This window comes from Bombyx mori, chromosome 18 (genome assembly GCF_030269925.1).
Source record: "Bombyx mori chromosome 18, ASM3026992v2".
Taxonomy (NCBI): domain Eukaryota; kingdom Metazoa; phylum Arthropoda; class Insecta; order Lepidoptera; family Bombycidae; genus Bombyx; species Bombyx mori.
The window spans coordinates 12,102,511-12,125,388 of record NC_085124.1 but is presented as its reverse complement, the minus strand read 5'-3'; the positions used below and the strand labels follow the sequence as shown (position 1 = coordinate 12,125,388).

The 22,878-nt window shown below is 35.3% G+C and overlaps 1 protein-coding gene across 1 annotated transcript in view; it reads left to right on the top strand.

The window, feature by feature from the left end:
- LOC101739410 (connectin) overlaps nt 1-22,878 on the top strand; it is a 72,790-nt gene that overhangs the window by 36,123 nt on the left and 13,789 nt on the right. Inside the window, exon 2 of the mRNA XM_004928389.4 lies at nt 16,313-17,378. Coding sequence (XP_004928446.1) covers nt 16,331-17,378 — 1,048 coding nt within the window. The 5' untranslated portion in view covers nt 16,313-16,330. The remainder of the gene's footprint in view (nt 1-16,312; nt 17,379-22,878) is intronic.

Below are 22,878 nucleotides of genomic sequence, written 5' to 3'. Positions count from 1 at the left end.
GCCTTTGTACATAGTATTTAGACATTCTTTAAATCTGTTTTTATTGTATTTACTTTTTGTGTGCAATAAGTATAAATAAATAAATAAGTATAAATAAGTAAATTAAAATTATTCTACCACCGCTATATCTTTTCCATTACACCAGAGCCCGACATTTCTGCAGCCCGAGCTAGACATCTGCTGAATCGTCCCGCCGGAGATAAACCGTTAAATGACACCAGAGCTGAGCCTTCTCAGTGCCTTATTACGCAGCCTGACGCTCTGCATCATTGTCGCCTCGCCTAATATAATTCAAGGATAATGTTTAAGCACGACTCATAATGACTCGTAGTTGTGAAAGCTAAAATATTTGGTTCTAATTAATCAAAGGGCGTGAAATTTAAAAAAGTTGCAACCGAGTTTCTTGAGCGATGTACTTGAGTTCGGACTTCAGATAAACAGATTCAAATTATACAATACTAATGGCAGAATGGATTCAGGGCGCACGAGTTTGGTAGCATCGTCTGGTCTTTATCAGTCAATTCAATACAATGGACAATGTCACCCTGTGTCTGAAGATTGGAGACAGTCACGCTGGAGTATCTATAATTCTAGATTAGAACACTAGATAACATAAAGACGTCTCCTTCGATAAAAAATAACAAAATATGAATACTGCAGCAATATAGAGCATTTTGATGAAATATTTTTCTCAGACTTAATTTATTCTAGAAATTTAGAGACAGCCTTCAATATTGGATAAATTGTACCACTTCAACTGTAGCGTTTGCAGAAATTATCTTCAGATCGTGAACGAGGTGCGAGCTTAACAACCTAAAGCGTTGGTTCGCACGCGAACCAGCTCAAATTGAAACAAAAAAAAGCTCTCAGCGTTAGATAGAAAGCTTAACTGAAACTTACAGTGCCGATTGGCACGCGAGCAACACAAAGTTGACTAGACATACATTTTGTAGCAACAAACTTGTTTGACACGATTCCTGGTGCTACATTTTGACTTAGCGTTACAAAACTTGCCGATCGAGCGGGTATAAATCGAAAACACTATAATGTAAATTAACGTCCGTGACGTGATCGGTAAAACGCTCAGTATTATTTGTCAAATGCTTTGGTCTGGAGACCAATGAAAACACTATCTATACTTATCTATATATTAATACGTGAAGCAAAAACTTTGTATCCCTTTTTACGAAAATTGCGCGGACGGAGGAGTATGAAATTTTCGACACTTATAGAGAATATAGAGAAGAAGTGCACAATACTAATATTTTTTTTAAATCATGCATAAAAGAGACGTTAAATTAATAAAGAAAACATTACACACACTACATGCCATGTATTTGACGCACACACACATGCATACTATTTATTGTCAAACTTTTGTTCTTGACGTCCGTTGTCAAATTGAGAATAGATTAAATATTGTTTGTCTTTGTTAATATTATTTATAGTGTAGTCTTGGCGAAATTTGTGATTATAGAAGTATAAAATACAATCATAATAGTGTACAAACTTACAATCCCAATTAATTATAGTCGAATTTCGACTACTGCGTGACCTCTAGTTAATATTATAAAGGTGAAGAGTTCGTTTGGTTGAACGCACTAACCTCAGGAACTACTGGTCCGATTTGAAAAATTCATACAGTGTTATATAGCCTATTTATTGAGGAAAGCTATAAGCTATATAACATCACGTTAAGACCAATACAAAAGCAAAGCACCAATAAAGAATGTTCAAAATCGGGGATTTTTACTCCGAATTGATAACCCTCTCTTTTGAAGTCGGTTAAAAAGCGTGATTTTGGTTACTTAAATAACACCTTAACACTCTTTTGTTCAAAAATATTTTCACTTTGTACATTGATATATAAAAACCCTACATCAATGACTTTCTATGTAAATGAAGTCGCGACTAAAATTTAGCGTTATGCCAAAGTAACTATACCACACGGACGAAGTCGCGGGCAAAAGCTAGTCGTGGAATAAAAACGAAACTCATAACACTGGGTCATGTCACCTGACATATCAAGCCTTGAGGCGTAAGGTTTAAAACTGGATTGTTTAATAGCCGTCTCATCCTGAAAATCGAAACACATCATAAAATCTCTAAAGAACTATGTAGGTATATGGAAGTTTACTTTCCTGTTTATCTTACTTAAGACTTGTCTCCTGCATTTCATCAGATCCATTCCCTTTGACTAAGATGAATTCGATGGCTCATCCTCACCGTAATTTAAGGTACATAAATCGAAAAAATTCAAGACATTAAGAAAAACGCAAAACTGAACTGAAACATTTCACGAGCCAAGGTCCAAGGCACAAAGAAGCCAAAATAATCCATTATTCGTTGAAAAGACTGAAATGATGGATTGTTTTCCTTTTATCAAGTTGAAGTAGTGAGCCCTGCTAATGGATACCTTTTTACATTTATTATATTAAAATATTTAGCTTGTTGCCTCAACATCGGAGGGTCTGCATTCTCAAAGCTTATGCAGATTAAAAATACCTCTATGATGTATGTATTTTGTATGACATTCCGAGGATCCAGTAACTTATACGTAGCATGTGCTGACGCAGTGTCAGTGAATAATAAACTGATCGTCATTCATTGTCCGCATAGATCTATAAATATATCTTTATTAGTGACTAGCTGACCCGGCAGACTTCGTAGTGCCTTAATATCGATTAATAAAAAACCTAAATTTTTGTATAAAATACACTTAAAACAAACAAAAGCAATCCGTCCGACGGGGGACACATCAAAGGAAAAACAAAATTGTTATTTTTATGTAATTCCGAGCATTTTCATATTTATCTACCTTTTAAACCTTTTCTGGACTACCACAAATAATTAAAGACCAAAATTAGCCAAATTGGTAGTATTTAGTTTAGTTATTAGTTTTTGTTTCGCTATCAATAATTCTTTTTGAGTCACGTTTCATGTCTGTAGCTACAAATATACTCGTACTAATATTTTTCAATTATTGTACAAAGAGCTTTACAGCTGTACCTATCTTCTCTTTGACAATGTTGACATTAAATACAAACAGTTTTATATAAATGTCTGAAACAATATTTCGTTTATACGAAGACGGAGTGACTTAACAGCGAACTCAAAGAGACTTTTTGTTTATATTTACGAATAATTATACCAAGTCTAGATGATTTTATTATTTCTGTAGATAGAAAAATATGTTCTTGCTGGCTGTCTATAGACTGAATTTTCAACGGCAAAAACTTCTGGCATGACATACATGCCGAATCATTACCGAACCTGTCGCCGTCGCCTTAAACAAGTCATTACGGATCCTCCCGATCCATAAACGTTGCTTTTAAGTACCACAGGCACCGATCACCGTCCTCGTCGAACCCGTCGCTTGCGACGAAGGGCTCGACGAGTGAATTAAGCCATAGACACTGCCCACTGAGTTTCTCGCCGGATCTTCTCAGTGGGTCGCGTTTCCGATCTGGTGGTAGATTCTGCGAAGCACTGCTCTTGCTAGGGCCAGTGTTAGCAACACACTCGGTTTGAGCCCCATGAGCTCACCTAGACGTTAAGGAGAAGCTGATATAGCCTCTCAAGGCTATCAGCATAGGTAGGAAAACAAAATTACCGAACCACTAAAGTTAAAAATATAACTCCTCATAACTTTCACATTTCAGAACGAGGCGAGTTCATATGTGACGTCACACGTGCTTAAGTAACAACGCTTATACTAAAAGCAAAGACAAGCTCTCTCACGGAATAATTTATCGGCAAGTCGCTGGCACGTGCCGCCGTTATCGATACATTACCGATAACTTTAACAGCGTTCGCCATTAATTCATTAATGTTTCGCGACTCGAGTTCCGAATTGTTTCGCTTCATTATATTAAATTCATTATAATAAAATATCTTTGTCAGTATTAAGATATGAATTTTGATTCTTCTTCTTCTTCTTTGTCGTTTCCTCATTACTGAGGGTCGTGACCACCTTGGTCCAGTTTTTGCACCAGCTTCCTCCAATGCTGCCTGCATTCGGCCTACTTAATGGCGCCCGGGACACTGGTATTGATTATTATTTTATAATTGATTATATAATAATTTTGATAATTATTTTTAAATCGTCTTTATTATGACATTCCAATATTTTTGATATAATTATCTGAAGACCTTTTGTAACTTAACTTTCTCACTAATACTTTTTTGTTCCATAATAGGGTAAACGTGATTCTAAATGGTTACCGAAATAACACAACGTGACATAGATAACACAACGTGAATATTGTCACCCACCTCGAAACATAAGGCCAAAGTTTCACTTAAATTCCGACTGATGACAATAGATCCCTCTTCCCACTGTCTACGGCAGCGATTCCCAAACTATTTCGGGAAGAGTCTTCTCGTCCGAAATTAACTGAAACCTCAGACCTCCTTAATCAAATTGCTTTAAAAATCCTATCTCTAGCTTTACGCTCCTGATTTTCAATTATTGCTTAATAATTTAAAACTTTTCGGTTATTATGCGGTGGTTAAGTTATCGTAAATGTAAATGGCAGAAATAGACGCCTTTGGGAATCTCTGATTAAAAAAAAGCATCTCAACTAACTTAACAGAAATTGTTATGCGTCCCATAATTAGAATGTTTTTTTTATTATTATTTTATTACTTACTAGTATACTAACACAATACGCAGTACACAGTATTACTTTTATTAAATCATTTGTATCAATAATAAGTTGAAAATAATAAAATCATATAACTATTACAACATATGAAATGGGAATAACAATCATATTATCGTTATCTCTCTCGCACCCGCACTAGTGGTTACGTCATACACCACCATTTTAGCTGCAGTTATTTTTTTTTTACCGTGTTAATTTTAAATTGATTTCTACTAACGATATTAGATGGAGAGCTTGATGATAAAAGCAAAAGAGTGAGTCAACTTGCATCAACTTCAGATGGCTAAGAAGTACTGATTACGTCAGCAATGTTTGAGAACATCGATAAAATTAACGATGCTCTCAACATCACTAGTGTTATAGTCGCTCGTTTATTTGAGGAACACGGTCACGTGCGTCGTTGCGGTATTCAATGCTCCCGTGTAATGAAGAGTTAAAGCAGTCCACAGACTTATGACGAATTATTGTTTCGCACATTATGCACAGATAAGTTTTGTCCTATACCGAGATACCCAATACCTAGACTGAGTATGTACTCTATGTATGACTATACATATAGTGCATCAATAAGGAGAACAAAAGCTAAATAAATAAGAACGCTCTTTAAACTCCTCTTGATCTACAATCTGCAAAGCCAAGACTTTATGGAGTGGAGTTTGATGACATTGATTGAATAAAAGTGAAGGAACTGAAGACGAAATGAGTGAAGGAAATGAGTTCTGTGTGCTCAACTCAATTTTGTATGCAGTTCGAACAGCGCCCCTAGCGGCAAACGTAGGCAGACGATCCCATTCCATACAAATATGAGTTAACTTCTACGCTATCGAGAACGTTAAAAAACTCGTACTAAGCACATTGATTTCGGATATTATAGAGGTAAAATTAGAATGATTGTCTTCGAAAACGACCTAAGTGATCTAGTAATTTGATCTAATTTGAACATAATTTCCAGCATATATAATCGAGAGTTACCTACACTATTAACGCAATCTTTGTTCATCATGAATGAATGATTTTTTTTCATTTATAGATACGGATTTTTATATGTTTAATGTTTCATAATTATTAACCACCATCAAAGCCACAAATATATTAGTGTGTGACATTTAACCAAAAAATAAATAGTAAAAAAGATTAGGCATTCCTTCTCAAAATTCATCGCTAATTTGTTTTATAACAATAAAATTCGTCAATAGGTACTGAACCAAAATAATTATGAAATCGCTTAGTGAAAATGTACTGAACTTTTCTGTTCTTATTAATACATAGTTTGGATATAATGTATAGATTGTATATATATATTTGTAGTCCGTTATACCAGACGCTGATAAAAATCTCCGAACATCGAAACTTTTGTAAGCAATAAATTGAGTTCGGTTATACGCGAAACATATCTGAACGCAAAACTTTGTAATGGTCCGAAGAATATTTTTCCTTACCCAAGACCAACTAGTTTAATATTTGATCCGGTTTGTGTATTATGGAGAGAAAAAAAAAACGGAATTACGACCGAAGTTTGATAGATGGTAAAAAATATATAGAAACTAGATTAATATTATGAATGGATAATTACAGCCTTTGACTCTTTCTCCTGAATAAACACTGAATGTTATTATCATATTAATACTCTAATTTACACAATCTACGTTCGCTTTATTTTTCTTGTTAATTTTTTTTTCTATAGCGTTAAAAGGCAAACGAGTTACCCCACTAAGTTTTAAGTGGTTACCGGAGATCATAAGCATCATCTCTTGGCATTCCAACGCCGTCATCCACCTCGAGACGTGAGTTCGAAGTCTCAATCGTATAACAATTGTTTCACCCTTTATTGCGTTGTGATGAATAAAAGTGGACTGTATTATTAGTTTAATATTTTTATTGGTTTATAAGTGACAAAGAATTTAAAATTAATGAATATAAGAAATATGAAATAGATGTGTCACCCTTGGCGGCTCGAAGGACCATATGTTGCGTTGCGGTGAATGAGAGTGGACTGTATTATTAGTTTGATATTTTTATTGTTTCATAAGTGGCAAAGAATTTAAAATTAATGAATATAAGAAATATTAAATAGATGTGTCGCCCTTGGCGGTTGGAAATGAAAAGGGGTAAAGCGTGATAGCGGACGTCGCTCGTTGACACTTTTGACGTTCCAAATTCAAACACCCTTCAAACTGAACCATATGATTGCTCTTGAAATAGGAAGTATGATGGTACTCACCGTTCGGCTTAGATAGTGAATTCTGCAAATTAATAGATCTTGAGTGTACAATTTTTATCACATTATGTTATTCCGTCATTGTAGAGGTCGTCCGTGAAGATAGGCGCAAAAGCAACCCCTAAGAAAAAGAACAGGAAACAGGTTGGAGAGGAATGACGTCATTAAAGTCATCATGATACACACTCTGACCCGACTGGCATTGTTGCTCCTACATTCGAACCATAAAAAACATGAATATAATATCAAAGATATATCAAAATATTAACATCGATAGATCAAAACTGACCAACTAAAACAGTATTGATGTGGGCTTAATAAATTAATTATATTACGTTTACATTAGTGAACTTATTATCATGCAGATTTCCCCTAATGGCGTTGTCTCTTATATAATATATAGAACACACCAAAGCTTCTGAATCTAGGTATATGCGAAAGATGCACACGCATCTTCGTGTTTACAGTTCTATCAAAATAACGTGAAAAAATATACACGAATATTCACTTCTCTCTCTGTTATTATAATTGACGTCGTGATATATGACTGACAAGAGACTATTTTCGTGCTTTTATCCTACAAGATTGTGCCTGTGTGAACTTAAGTACTTTTGAAAGCTTTTTCACATACAAAGATTAATATTTAGTCTTAACATAAAATTATTACAACGATTTTTTTTTTCGATTCCACAATAAACTATTATAGTATTCGTTAGTTTATTTAATAATAATCTAAATATATTAAAGCGTATGTTTGTTTGAATATAATAATATTTTCCCTGTAGACTCCTACACAATTGTAGCGATTTCGATGATTTTTTTGGAAATCTTCCTTCCTAAATTTGCTTAAGGGGTGATTCTTTGAAATTCCAAATCCAAGATCGGTCAGCAAGGTGGACGTTTTAGCCTAGTAGCATATTGTATTAACTTTAAAAAAATTTTTTAATCTCAAACAAAATTATCTCCTTGAATACAATCCTTTAAACGTTGTAATCAGTTCTCGATTGGAAAACGCACATTCTCCATGGGAAAAATAGTTAATACCAATCTTATGATATGCTTTATAATAACATTTAGAGTATATTTTGAAATGCTCTAAATAAAACCATATATCATAATCGAATCGATTAAAACTAGGACCAGACGACAACTATTCCAGCTCCTATGAAATCAGAAACAATTATTTCCAGTCACGCGTAATTTTTTCGACATCCATAACCAGGTCATAATTTTGATGGGCCGACGTTGGTATCTTTTTCAGAAAAATGTAACTTAGTCACTGCTTTATAGCCAATCTCTTATCAAGCCACAACTAAAACCGGATAATTCCACATGTTAAACATACCCCTTAAATCAAACAATATAAATAAATTGAAGAGTAAGCAGTCCCTAACGTATAGTCTTTACGTAACATAATTTATTATTCCATTCAATGAAAGTGATGTCTTGGCTGCGGAACCACGTCTTATCTATATTTATTCTCATGGCCAGAATGGTTAACTGATCGAATTATATGTGGGCCTTCTAGCCAGACTGTGTTTGTTATTGTCACAATGACGACACTCCATTGTAAAATGTTTCCTGAGATTTTTTCCTTCTTGGATGTAATCTGTCTGCCTTTTTTCAAACTAGATTCAACCGCACACTAAGTATTGCTAAAGACCATGCCTGGTATTGATAAGGACCATGAGATCAAATGGGACATATATTCGTTTGCCCTCTAAGACAATAAATAACTTAATTTAGCTCGCCAGCCCGAATGTTTTTATTTGGAACTTGTATATATGCAAGTGTATCTTGAAAATGTCGTAAGCGAAATTCAGGCATCTCTCAAATATTTTGTGTTGTATGATGACTACCGCCACATCTGTATTCGTTAAAATAATCATTCTATAACGTCATCAGCATCTATGTTACCAACCTTTTCATTTTACATTATAAATAACTGAAGCTAAGTGGTATCAGCAGTTATAGCTACAGGAAAAGAGTACACAAGCTCCCCTTCCCCTAACTACACCGTTAATAGGACAGAAGGGGTCTTAATTCCCCAAAACAGCCTCGCATAAAATATTCAATCGTTAGGAATTTAGAAAACTATACCAAACTGCGCTAGTGGACAAAACAGGCAAAATTAAGCCGAAGAAATGAGGTTTAGATAATAAGGGACAGGTTCTGCGACTAAAATAATAAAGTAAAGCAAAGCGGGGTCGCAGAACTGCCCGACCCATAAAATGTACCGTAACAGCACTTTGTAGTAGGAATCTTCTAAATTAAAATTTGAATTTTCAAAATTTGAAGACATTCTTAACAAAGATAAAATCCATTAGTTACGTTTTCCACAAATATACTTTGGAGTAATTTTTAAGCCTTCTGATCCGGGTTTTCTAAACGGCCTACTGGGACGACCCTCTACTTCACCTCGATAAACCAAAACACCTACATTCCAATCACAACATTATTTAAGAGCAACGCGTAACTAGTTTGAACTACGTACTTTTTTTTGTGTCCTTCATCCATAGGGCCGGTCACCGTCCTCGTCGAAACCGTCGCTTGCGACGAAGGGCTCGTAGAGCGAATTAACCCATAGACACAGCCCACTGAGTTTCTCGCCGGATCTTCTCAGTGGGTCGCGTTTCCGATCCGGTGGTAGATTCTGCGGAGCACTGCTCTTGCTAGGGTCAGTGTTAGCAACTCTCCGGTTTGAACCTCATGAGCTCACCTACGAACGTTAGGATGAAGCTGAAATAGCCTCTCAAATCTATCAGCATAGGTAGGGAAAAAAAAACATCCATAGGACAACTAAAGGGAAGCCCTAAAAGCTAAATCCTTTGTATGAAAGTATGAAAACTGATTGTGGAAATAATAGGGTATGAAATAAAATGGAATTAAATAACGTGACATTAGACAATAGCGTAGATGTTGGATGAGATGAAATGAAATAATAAGCTCTCAGTAAAAGGGTGAGAATTTACTGAATATTCTATGGATTTTCTGAAGAGCCTACTTTGCTTTGTTTGTTGAACCAATTTGTTTTGTAATAAAGTAATTCACATGCCTTGTAATTCACATTCACTTCGTGCTTCGCCTATAAATATCCCATTAAAAGATGCGTCTTACTATAGTGATACTACCTATAGACAATATTTCTATTATTGTCTATAGACAGTGATAAAATCACCTCAACGATGTATGAAAAGTATAATTGGAAAGTAACAAGGTCAAATCTGATCTTCGACCTTCGAAATTTAAAGCATAATATTTTTTTAAGTTTCTTAAAAACAGGCTTACAATGTCCAAGTTGTTGAAAACCATGAAATCACAAAAACATCAAATTAAGGTTGCCGTTTCTAGACCAGACAAACCTTACTCAAATGAAATAGCTGATGTAGCAATATTTAAAGCTTAGTTCGCACTGTGTTTACAGAATCAGGCCGAACATTTCAAGTACAAATTACTAACTCAGCTCACAATCTGCGACAAACGCCGATCGTTACATAGGAATATCGAATTTCTGCTTTTTCATCACTAGAAAATTTTCTTGAGTAAAGACTCGGGTGTTCTTATACGTAATATTCGATGCAGAGCCTTTGAGTTGAGTGAGTCTTTATTGTTCTAATGTTTTCCCAGGCGGCAGTAGAAAATGCTTTCACACAGTTTGTAGGATCTAGATCACCAGAGTTCTATCGCAAAGGCATAAATGACCTTCCTATTAGATGGCAGCAATGTATAGATAATAATGGTAGATATTTTGATTAAATCTATATAAGTATGCTAGGTAAATGAAAAAAAAACTAATTTCAATTTTTTAGTACGAATCGGCAATTTCATACTTTAACCTCTTTCATGTTATTTTAGTTCATACAGAAAGCTCCAATAATGGTATACAGCAAATTGTTACATTGAAATAAAATGAAATAGTCCCGTAGTAGGATTCACGAAAAAGTTCTTCAAATAATTTTTTAAACTAATAAGATTCAAAATAATTTCTACATTATGCAGAGACTATTTGTATCGATTGTGATCACATCTATCGATTGAGCTTTAAACCATTATCGAAATCAGATCACAAATCTCTGAGCGCCGATAATAACAGAAATATTGTCCAATAAACAGTAGGGGATAAGTTTTAATACGTTTTCGGAAGTCTGACATGTTATTCGTATTTATAGCAGGAGTGTGGTCAGGAATAAATGGGTTAAGTGGATTTTGCTATCTTATTAATGTTATTTTGAACAATCACATCTCTAATCACATTAAAGGGTATTTCGAGTGTGGCCAGTATTAAATTAGTTTAGAATATATATTATTATTATTATTATATATATACATATATATATATTTTATTTTACATATTCCATTCCATTTTTGGGAATAAAAAATATTATTTTATTGCATGTAATGGTTTTATTTACTAGTAACTCAATTGTCCTTGGAAGTCGGAAGTGGGTCGGCCACATGTGCCGTCGCACTGACAATCGGTGGGGTACAACAGTACTGGAGGGAGGACCTCGCACTGGACGTCGTAACGTGGGCTGACAGCCAACGAGGTGACCGATGACCTGTCCAAAGTAGCTTATAGGGACTGTATGAAAAAGGCAAGAGACCGAAGAGAATAGGGTGCATTCGAAAAGACCTACACTCAGCATTGGGTGGACACGGGTTGAAGAAGAGAGACAATTGTCGTCATAAGAGTTGTAGAAAGGACTCACATTGATTGAACACATTGAGTGATTTTTGGAAGATTTTCGAGACTTTACTAGCTAATGGATGGGGGGATACAAGAATATTTCAGCTAAAAAAGTTGAACCTTTCAAAATATACAAACATAAAACTACATCTACGTAATCTTAACAGGAAAACTTTGTGACTTTACGAAATACGAACTAGCTAGGATCAAATGCTTTAATTGTGAGAAGTAAGAAAACATTGCTCAGATAAGTATTTGCTTAGCTTAATGCAATTTTTTACCAAAGACCGCAGAGCTGCAGGGCTGATGCTGAAGTCAGCTTCTCGAATTTTAATAGTATCTCATATTATTAGTATCTGCGAATTTCTACTAACCAGCTTATGAGCCAGAAATCGATGCCACAAGTGATGAATACGTCTTGGAGCATGCTGGTTATTACTAATCCTTATTTTTCCTTTCACTAAACTAATGACCTCGATTTTCGTATAAACACTTTAGTCTTTAAGCATATAATTAAACTATCGCAGAAAGGATAGTCGTTTGCGATATTATATTATTATGTATTTTATATAGAAATATTTTTAAGGAATAAACTTACATACATATGAAAATACAAAAATTCTATAATATACAGTTAAACTACTATGACTTTGTCTGTCTGCAAATCTTGGAAAGCAGTTGATGGATTGAGCTGCTTTTATTGTCGTTATTCGAAAATCTTCCCGAATTTTGATGCCAGATACACATCTGATAACGCCCAATGATCACAGAAAATGGCAATCCGTTCTATAGTTTCGTTACACCCTAAATGCGGTCCTGCATTTGCGTTGATGTGGGTGAATCTGATGCTCCGACAGGTCGACAGTACATCCGTACGTCCCGAGAGGTCAGTATTGTCTGCCCGAAACGTTTCACAAAAAAATATTACCTGTCGGATTATTTAGTTCACGTACCAGAACCGGAAAATTTGCTTTCAAAAGAACTTTCGGGGCACGACTCGCATTCGGTTTTATTGGACGGTTCATTTCGGACATGATGACAGACCGCTTCAAATAAGGCCTGCATTATTTTAACTATGTACCGCCTTTGTCCAAACTTTATAGCCTAGTTTACAAGCCACGATAATTCGTGTATATTTGATGGCGCGGTGTGTTGTGAGGAGTGCTTATTTTAACAGGACAGGTATCACGTTTATGACGACAGGCTAGGTCATTGGTAAATTGGGGAACTTGGCCATTAACGAAGTTTGGAGTATCTTAGCGAATGATCGATCTCCGAGTTTTGGGTCCAATTGTTCGGTTTTCGACACCCATAATACAGTTACAAATTTAGTATAGGATCCTTCAATGTATATCAAATTAGTGGCTAACTGAATGGTTTTCTGCACGTCTAAAGATCTTGTCTGGTTATATCGTGAAGCAGGCATTAATTCCGGTCTGAAGGTGGAAGACCTTTTTTCTAGACAAATGCTTCACTGTGTTATCGCACTAACGCTAGCAAAGCAAAGCAATAGTCGTAATTGTTGAGGTCGGTCTGATCCGGTGGTACATGCGCTCGTATAGCAACGGGCTTTTAATAGGTCTATTTCAAGGGCACTTGGGTAATTTTTAGCCAACCCTCTCACCCTGACTAATTAATTGGAAAAGGTTTCCGTGCCAACCGCAATTCCACCATCCCAAAAAAATTAAGGCTGCTAAGAACCATATTCATTGTGACCCCTTGCAGAAGTACATGAAAACGCTGAATCGGTAGAGCGTTTCGATTTTACAAGAAAATGTACAAAAATCACATTTGATATATGATAATGTTAAGATAACACGAAGAGTCCCGGAGCGTTATAATCTATCATATGAGCGTTTTCTTGCCCACCCATGCCCAACGTTTGTCTTTAATAAGGTTTTCGGATGGAAAATCATTTGTATAACTTTATTACTGTGTTCTTCCATTTGGTTTATGGCCTCCGGGTACAAACTAGTTTTTACCTAAATTAAAGTATACATATCAATTCGTGGCTAAGGTTGTTCGATTTTGATCGAATAGGTCGGCACATTTTTTATTTTTGCTATTCTACAGTTGAAAATTGAACTTGCCAAAAATATCATCTACTTTGTTTGGACTTCCATCCTCGATTTTTATTAATTTATTTTATTGATAATCAAATAACAAAAATTCGTGTTATAAGCAAACAATCAAATGAAACAAACTATCAGATAGTCAGTATAATATATGTACTACTATAATAATGTTACGCCGGTTAGAGTAACGCCATCTATCCCCGAATAGCAGAGAAGAATATCAAAAGATCTAGTGAGATCAAGAACGTTCGAAAACTACAACGCCATCTGTTGTCAAATGGCGGGAACGCATATCGAAAATACTCGACTTGCGAGGAATGTTCCCGATAATTCTAGGGATGTCGTATCGTCTATAAAAGCGTTGCAGAGATAGCACGAAGTCAGTTAGTAATCGAAACTACTCGAAGCGAAACATCGAATGAATAACCTGAAGCGAAGCGGAAGAAACGAATTAAGAATTTTAAAGTGCTCGTTAATAATAAGTTTCTAAGGGTTAATACAGTCTTAATTTACACTTTGGTATAATTTTTATTTGTCCCAAACCCCAGCGCGTAATTTTGATTTGTTTTTTTAAATGCATTTTTTAGCCTTTATACGTAAATATTAATGAACAAGCTATTCAAAATCGATTTCAGGGTACCGCTGATAAAAATTAAACTGCAAGTTCATAACCATAAAAAGCTTTAACGAAAACACTGCAACGGCTTTAAAAATAGTTTCAACTATGAAACTCCAAGCTTAACTTTTAATCCGCCAGCCGAAGTTTGTCCTAAAAGTTACTTTATAGTTTTATACACGGAGCAGGCTGCAAATCTGGTGAGTTCGTTATAGCACTAATAAATACTGGACGTTATAACTTTGTACTATCTGTTGATACGGAAATATTTCGGCTAATCTTTATGACTCCTTCAGATTTTTCTTGAAGAAATGGACAAAACTCACCATGTGCTATTACAGCGCTTTTGTGCGATAACAATTTATTTCCTAATTTTTATTGGTACATGGTACAAAAGGGTAATGGTATAATAAATACTCAGAGAACGCTACCGACTATTCTCCTGTGAATCCCTTTGACGACTTTTACGACACGCACTGGAAGAGATGGGGTGATGCTATTTTAGGCCACGCCACAGTCATTGTAATTGCAAAGTAATGCTTTATTATTAAGATGTTAAATGGTAGCCTTTTTACGTTTTATCATGTTCGGATATTTGTACCACTATTGATTTAACGTCGTCTACAATCTAGATAGACCAAAAAAACAGCTTGAATGTAATGATAAAGTTTCATTTAAAGGTGTAAAGAGGGTTCGAACAAAACAGGGTTTTTTGGCGATTAAGATATCAAAGCGGCATTACACATCGAAGGAGTAAATTAGTACCAAATTTTCCCTGAACAATCATAAAATATCAGAGTAAAACACAATAATGTAAGAAAAAAACGCCGAGTAGAAATAATATATATATATATAAATAAATATATAAATATTTACTAACAATCACGCCACGTTAACTGGTCCCGTGATAAGTTCGTAAAGAACTTGTGTTACAGGTACCAGATAACGGAAATAAATATAAGATTTTTATTATACACATACATATATTTAATACACATCCATAACCCTGGAAATACATTTATATTTATCATACAAATATCTTCCCTTGGCGGGATTCGAACCCGCGACCCCCTTGTGTAGTGACCATGTCACTTACCACTACACCAGACGGCCGTTAAAACTAAAAGCCGTTAAAATGAACTAAATTTAGTGAATTTTTTTTATTTCAAGTCATATTAACATTTATATTACGGCTCATGTAAACGGATACAAAACATTTCGGTTAATTAGGTTAAAACTAATTAATGGAGGCTAATTTTTAAGCATTTCGTGACTCGAATATGTGTGAAAATGTACGCTTACGAATATTTATGAGGGTCATACATCAGAAGGGTGGAAAAACAGACTTCTGGGGTTAAACTCCGAAAAATATTACACTAGATAAAAATGTTTTCATAATTATTTTTTTAGATCAAGGTAATCTTTTATTTTTTGGTCACGTAGAGCAATTAATCCTTAGAATGTTTTATTGTAGACCGCTTCTACTTAAATTAATGTTAAAACAGTACACATTTATTTTTCTTTGTAAGCTAAAGAAATCAAACAAAGGCACTAAAAAATAATACCATTTGTAGTAATAAAACATAGAAAAGCTGTTAAAATAACGACTATTAAGCTACCAGCCACGATATTTTTATCGTTCACCAAGAATAACGTCAAAAGAATCATTAGAGCTTGAAAAATGGTTGTGATAGTTTGCTGAAAACTTCAGACATTAAGTAGATCTTTTATATAGTGAACTTTAGCATCTTGTCTATTCCACTTTGACTTTTGTGAATAGTTCGGGGCGAAGCTGTCACGCAACTGCGGGACGCCCTCGAAATATCTATTTTCACGCTAACAAATTGGACAAGTTTGAAATAATTACGTGTCATGTCCAACTTACAAGACATTGAGACACCTGTCAAGCCACGATGCCTTCGAAATTAAGGTCCACCGAAGTATTACAATAGCAATCTCAAAATGCGAAAATACTAAATGTTCTTCCACACAAATATTACGACTGTGTATATGAATTTAGACTTACTCGGTTTTGTTTCTTTGTTGCAGGTATAAATTTAAGAAATAATGGAACAAGTCACCAAGTACCTGATCATCATAGCTTCCGTGATGACTGTTAAGCTTACTGTTACCGAAAGTAAGAATGATACCAAGCCCAGAATAGATAGAAGGTACTTTCACGTGCCCATGTTTGTTAACATCTGTGATATAGAAGACCGCAGATCCAAAGTGCATTGCTACTGCGATAACAACAAACCTAAAATGGCCACTCGAGCCGACTGCTGGGTGTTTGGAGGCGGAATAACTGAAGATGATCCAATATGGCCTAATTTTTCCTCACAAAGCGAATTGGAGCATCTTATCTTCAACGCTAGATCTGATGACGCTCTCACCTTTATTCCAGCGAAAGCCATTGTCAGATTAGATAAACTAAAACATGTAACCATACAGTTCGGTACTATCAAACGTATTCCACCGTACGCTTTCACAAATTCATCAACATTACGACAGATTGTATTGAAATCAACGAAGATAACGAAACTCGAGAAGCACGCTTTCTCGCGGCTGATGATGCTGTCAAACCTGAGTTTGGATGACAATCAAATAGAGGAATTGAAACGAGAATCGTTCTACAACCTACCGAATTTACACATACTCCACTTGTCGAACAATAACATTAGTTTGATACACGAAGGCTGCTTCAAACACCTGAACAACTTAATAGAATTAAGACTAGATTACAACTACATATCAGTAGTGACGCGGGAGATGTTCGAGGGACTGGAAAACCTCTCGAAATTGAACTTGAGACACAATAAGTTAACGATGATCGGAAATTTGGCGTTCACTGAACTGTGGGGCCTGAAAGAGCTGATGCTCGATAACAATGCTATAGAATACATATCGGAGAGAGCTTTTGGCGGTCTGGCTCAATTGAGAAAATTGTGGCTATCGGGGAATAGGTTGACGACATTTTACGAGGACGCTCTCGAAGATATGCGGAGTCTGGTAGTGTTGGATTTAAGAAATAATCTGTTGGAAACGATATCTTACGAGGCGATTCGACCACTGGTCGAGAATGTTAAATCAAGTTCGGCTGCAGTCTACTTAGAGGGTGAGTTGCAATACTCAAACTATAACTTATAACGTTCGTTTATACCGCTCAATATTTAATTGTGTATTACTCATTATTTTCATTGTTTATACGTAGATAGATAGATAGACCTTACTTCTTACAGTTTATTATGACTTAAGGAGAATGAAACCATTTTAATATAAACCATTGACTGGTGGTAGGACCTCTTGTGAGTCTGCACGGGTGGGTACCACCACCCCGCCTACTTCTGCCGTGAAGCAGTAATGTGTTTCATTATACAGGGTGAGGCAGCCGTTGTAACTATACTATAGAACTTATATCACAAGGTGGGTGACACATTTACGTTGTAGATGTCTATGGGCTTCAGTAACCACTTAATATCAGGTGGGCTGTGAGTTCGTCCCCATCTAAGGAATAAAAAAAAACAATGTTTTGGACAAATATCTGGTAATAGACATGATTTGAATTCGTACAATTCTATATCCTGATAAAAATTAACATGAAGCAAAATTGTGTTCGAGTTTGAAGGGTGGACATTTTTGCCAAGGAAATTAATCTTTGAATGACGTCTCCAGGTTGCAGTAACAGCATACACTAACTTCATAGTATCATATGAGACCTAAATTAGTGTACAGTTTTACCTAGACCGATTTCTAGAAGCAAAATTATTTAAAAGGTCTTTTTGTGAATTTGAAGTCTTATCTAAATACTTCCGTGAGCTGATTTTCTAAAAGAGTCTAAAATTTTTTTTCTAAATAGAACAAGATCAAAAACTCGAACTAAAACATATTTGTGAATGCTTAACTACCTCTAATTACAAAAGTTAAAATAGAATTAGAACGCTTTAGGTAAGCACTACAATTAAAATATTTTTTGTTTCAAAAAGAAATTAAGTTTGCGGACTTTGAGTTAAATTGCCGGCGCTTTTCTAGAGACATCTCTTTATACAATGCCCACGCGTTATAGCTACTAATTGGAACAGTCGAAGTGGATAGTCTACCATGGTCGCTGTTAGAACCTTTAGTCCCTTTTCCGTATCGTTCGATCTTCCGTTGGATAGCTAGAAGTGTAGGTCCCTTTTGTATTTTTTCGTGAATTTATTTAACAAGCATTTGCTGACGAACATAATTGTCCAATTAATACGCAAACGCGTTGTTAATTGGGCTGGTACGTCAACCAAGAGCAACTAAAGAACTGCCTCTACTAAGATACCACACCCGTTCTCCAAAAAAACCTTCAGAGAGAGAGAGAGAGAGAACGAAAATTCTTCTGGTTTCTAATCAAGCACTAAGATCAGAATTATTGACCATCCGAATGGCCTCTTTCTCTGTGAAGTCATAGAGAAGTAGCTATTACTTAGAAGCGCCGGCCCAAAGATTGGAAAAGTTCTGCGCGCTAGGCGGAACCTGTGCTTTGTACAGAATAAGTTGTTGTCCGGGCGTCATGTTACCCTTTTCGTCGAAACCTCAATATACTGTTCACGTAATGTTCCAGAATATGTTACGTAATAGTGTATGGCTTATGTTCAGTTTAGCTTAAGTGATTTTAATATATAATCTTTGCATAGTTCGAAGTCGTTGTGGCCTAAAGGATAAGACGTTCGGAGCATTCGTATGTAGCGATGCACCGGTGTTCGAATCCCGCAGGCGGGTCTCATGAAATACGTACTCAACAAATGTTCACGATTGACTTCCACGGTGAAGGAATAACATCGTGTAATAAAAATCAAACCCGCAAAATTATAATTTGCATAATCACTGGTGGTAGGACCTCTTGGGAGTCCGCACGGGTAGGTACCACCGCCCCGTCTATTTCTACCGTGAAGCAGTAACGCGTTTCGGTTCGAAAGGTGGGGTAGCCGTTGTAACTATACTGAGATCTTAGAACTTATATCTCGAGGTGGGTGGCGCATTTACGTTGTAGATGTCTATGGGCTCCAGTAACCACTTAACACCAGGTGGGCTGTGAGCTCGTCCATCCATGTAAGCAATAAAAAAAAAACTCTTAAACTAACATTGCGATAACATCGTCGAGCTTAGTTCAAAAAAGTCATAAACGAACTCCTGAACATTGAATTTTTATTGTTGTCTACAACAAGGTCCCGTCTACCGACAGATGCATGAAATGGTTAAATAAATCTATAGAGTTTTCAACGTTATTGCCGTACCTTAAGATATGAGGTATAATTCTCATTTACTAGTGATGCCCTGCTAGTCGAAATTCGACTATAATTAATTGAAATTATAAATTTGTACACTATTATGATTCTATTGTTACAGACTATTTATACTTCTATAATCACAAATTTCGCCAATACTACAAATATAGACAAATATTAACAAACAATATTCAATATATATTCTCAATTTGACCACAGACTTTAAGCTATAGCAAAAGTTTGACAATAAACAAAGAGCATATGTGCGCGCGTGTGTGTGTGTGTGTCAAATATGTGGTAGAGTGTGTAATGTTTTTTTTTATCGATTTAATGTATTTATAATGCATAATTTACAAAAAAATATTAGCAATCTGGACTCCTTCTCTATATTCTCTATAAGTGTGGAAAATTTCATACTCCTCCGTCCCCGCAATTTTCGTAAAAAAAGGTACAAAGTTTTTACTTCACGTATTAATATATAGATTATGTAATTGGCGTGAACTTCTCTTCAGACTGTAACGCGTGATGTCTACGCGACCGAAATTATCAAATCATAGTATCTCACTTTGCAAACTCACAATGTGTCCTATCACGAGTAATAACGCAAATTAATTAATTTTGAGGGCTTTAATAAGATACACGAATCTTTTATCGTATTTCTTATTAGTGTAAGTGTTGTAGCTAAATGCGTGTTCTTTAGAAAATTCCAGAAAAATAATCAAGGTGAATTTATATTTAAAAAAATCCCCACCGATATTATTAAAAGAAATGGCAATCAACACCTATTCATGTATAAACCTAAATAATTTGGCAAATACACAACAATTTTGGCTGCGCTTTCAAACGTTTGACTTTAAATCTGAAATAACAAAAGCATTCACCCACATCCGGCCCATTTAGAATGAACTATTACAGGGAGAGCCAATTCGCTTACATTACTCAAGGCAAATACGATCAGTGGGAATATTGGCAATGGCTATTGTTAGTCCTGATCCAAACACATTTCATTTAATGACTACTGTTATTAGTAATTGTTATCTGACAGAGCAAAACTATGTGAATATTTCCGGAAAAACATACTTATATAATAAACCAAACACGGAATTTTATGTAAATATATTACGGTCATATTATTCGTAATTTAAATCAATTAACTGACAGCAATAGAATCAATGACTCGATCCAACCTATTTTTGTAAAAATAAGACTGTAGCCTCATGTTAAATACGCTGTATCACCCTGTTGATAGTCTTTTTTGAAAATAATCAAAAGTCATTGCGCTCTAAAGAAAAAAAAACGCGCAATTTACCAGCAAGCAATGCGGCTACATTGATAAGTTACCGGATACCAATAACTGTAATGAAATACGTACATAACGTGTGTCCTCACGAAAAACTTCCACGGTCAAGGAAAAAAGTCGTGTAGTAAAAACTCAATCTGAAAAAAAATTAAATTTCCATTATTACCGGTGGTAGAGCCTATTACTGCCACGAGGTAGTCTTTCGCAATTTCATGTGGTCAGCTTATAAGTTGCTCATCTACTAATGCTACTCTTTTAGATCAATCAATAGCAGATTTCATTCTAGAAGCTTTTTTGCTCGTGAATAAACAACGGTTTGCTGGTGCCCCTAAGCGATGGTGATCATTCACTGTTAGGTGAACATATGCTTTTCTTCCTATAATGACAATAGAAAAATGACTCAAATGAAAGACAATAATAAATCTAAGCTCATTTATGTATGTATGTATGTATCTTTTTACTGGTTGTAGGACCTCTTGTGAGTCCGCTCGGATAGGTTCCACCACTCTGGCTATTTCTGCCGTGAAGCAGTAATGAGTTTCGGTTTGAAGGGCGGGGCAGCCATTGTGACTATACTTGAGACCTTAGAACTTATATTTCAAGGTGGGTGGCGTATTTCCGATGTGGATGTCTATGGGCTCCAGTAACCACTTAACAAAAGGTGGGCTGTGAGCTCGTCCACCCATCTAAGCAATGAAAAAAAAACAAAAAAAAAACGATGAGATTTCTTGTTGCCGGGATTTAATGAAACAAAAAAGCGTCCTATTTTATTTTATCTTTTATCCGTTCTTCCTTCCGCGTCCTCTGTTTCCAGCGCATCAATACTTTACAAATAAAGTGGATCGATTTACTGAGTTTTATAGTTTCTTTCCTGTAATAAAACGGATTCAATTTGCACCCTACAAAGATACTATGACGTATGGGGGATTTATGGGTAATGGAGGGATCAATGTTGCTATAAATTTCTCTGTCAGTGACAAAAAATCAATGTGAACGGTCTTTTTGATCCGTTCGGAGAGGATTGTCGACGTGATATTATTTGCCTTTTGCGTTTTGCTTTGTGACAAGATTTTAAATCCGCAATCCGTAGCTACATTGAGAATAGGAAATCATACAGATCAACATGTGATTGTGTGACGCAAATTGCCTTATTTAACTAAAAATTCATTGACTCTATAACGTTTTATTTAAATTTACAATTAACAACATTCTAGAAGCATTGAAGATTATAGTATAAAAATTATTTTCTACTTACGTGCAGGAAACAATTTTTCGGCCTTCGTGACTTTAGTACCGGCTCCTCTAGACACGATATCTTAAGACATTTTGCACCTTCGTGAATTTATATATGTTAAAACAAGTTAGATTGGGTAAGTTTAATGAAGTTACATTCAAATCTATCTTCTATCTATATATGAGTCGACTATTATCAAAGCCGGCAATGTGACTTTTGGACAATTATTGGTAAATCAGAAAAACAAATTATTGACTTTGTATTCCATTGACAGTCACAAAACTCTTCTGAACGACATCTTAGATAAATAACAGGTTAAGTTAATACTTTATTTAATGCAGGTTTTGAACCGTATTCTTTGAAGGAGACGATTATATTCAAATCAATCTGTATTGACATATCAATAACATTTTTTTGTCCAAATGCACAGATTTCCACCTTTGATAATAGAGGACTCATATATAAAAATGAATTGCTGTTCGTTAGTCTCGCTAAAACTCGAGAGCGGCTGGACCGATTTGGCTAATTTTGGTCTTGAATTATTTATGGAAGTCCAGGGAAAGTTTAAAAGGTTAATAATAATAAATTGATAAAGGATAAATTTAAAATGCTCGGAATTAAATAAAAAGAACAATTTAGTTTATCCTTTGATGTGTCCCCCGTCGGACAGATTCCTTGTGTTTGTTTTAAGTTTATTTTATACACAAGTTTAGGTTTTTTATTTATCGATTGAGGCACTATAAAGTCTGCCGAGTTAGCTAATTAATAACAAAACTTATGTGTATATCAATTCTAAAAAACATGTGATTATTGTTATGAAAGTTCA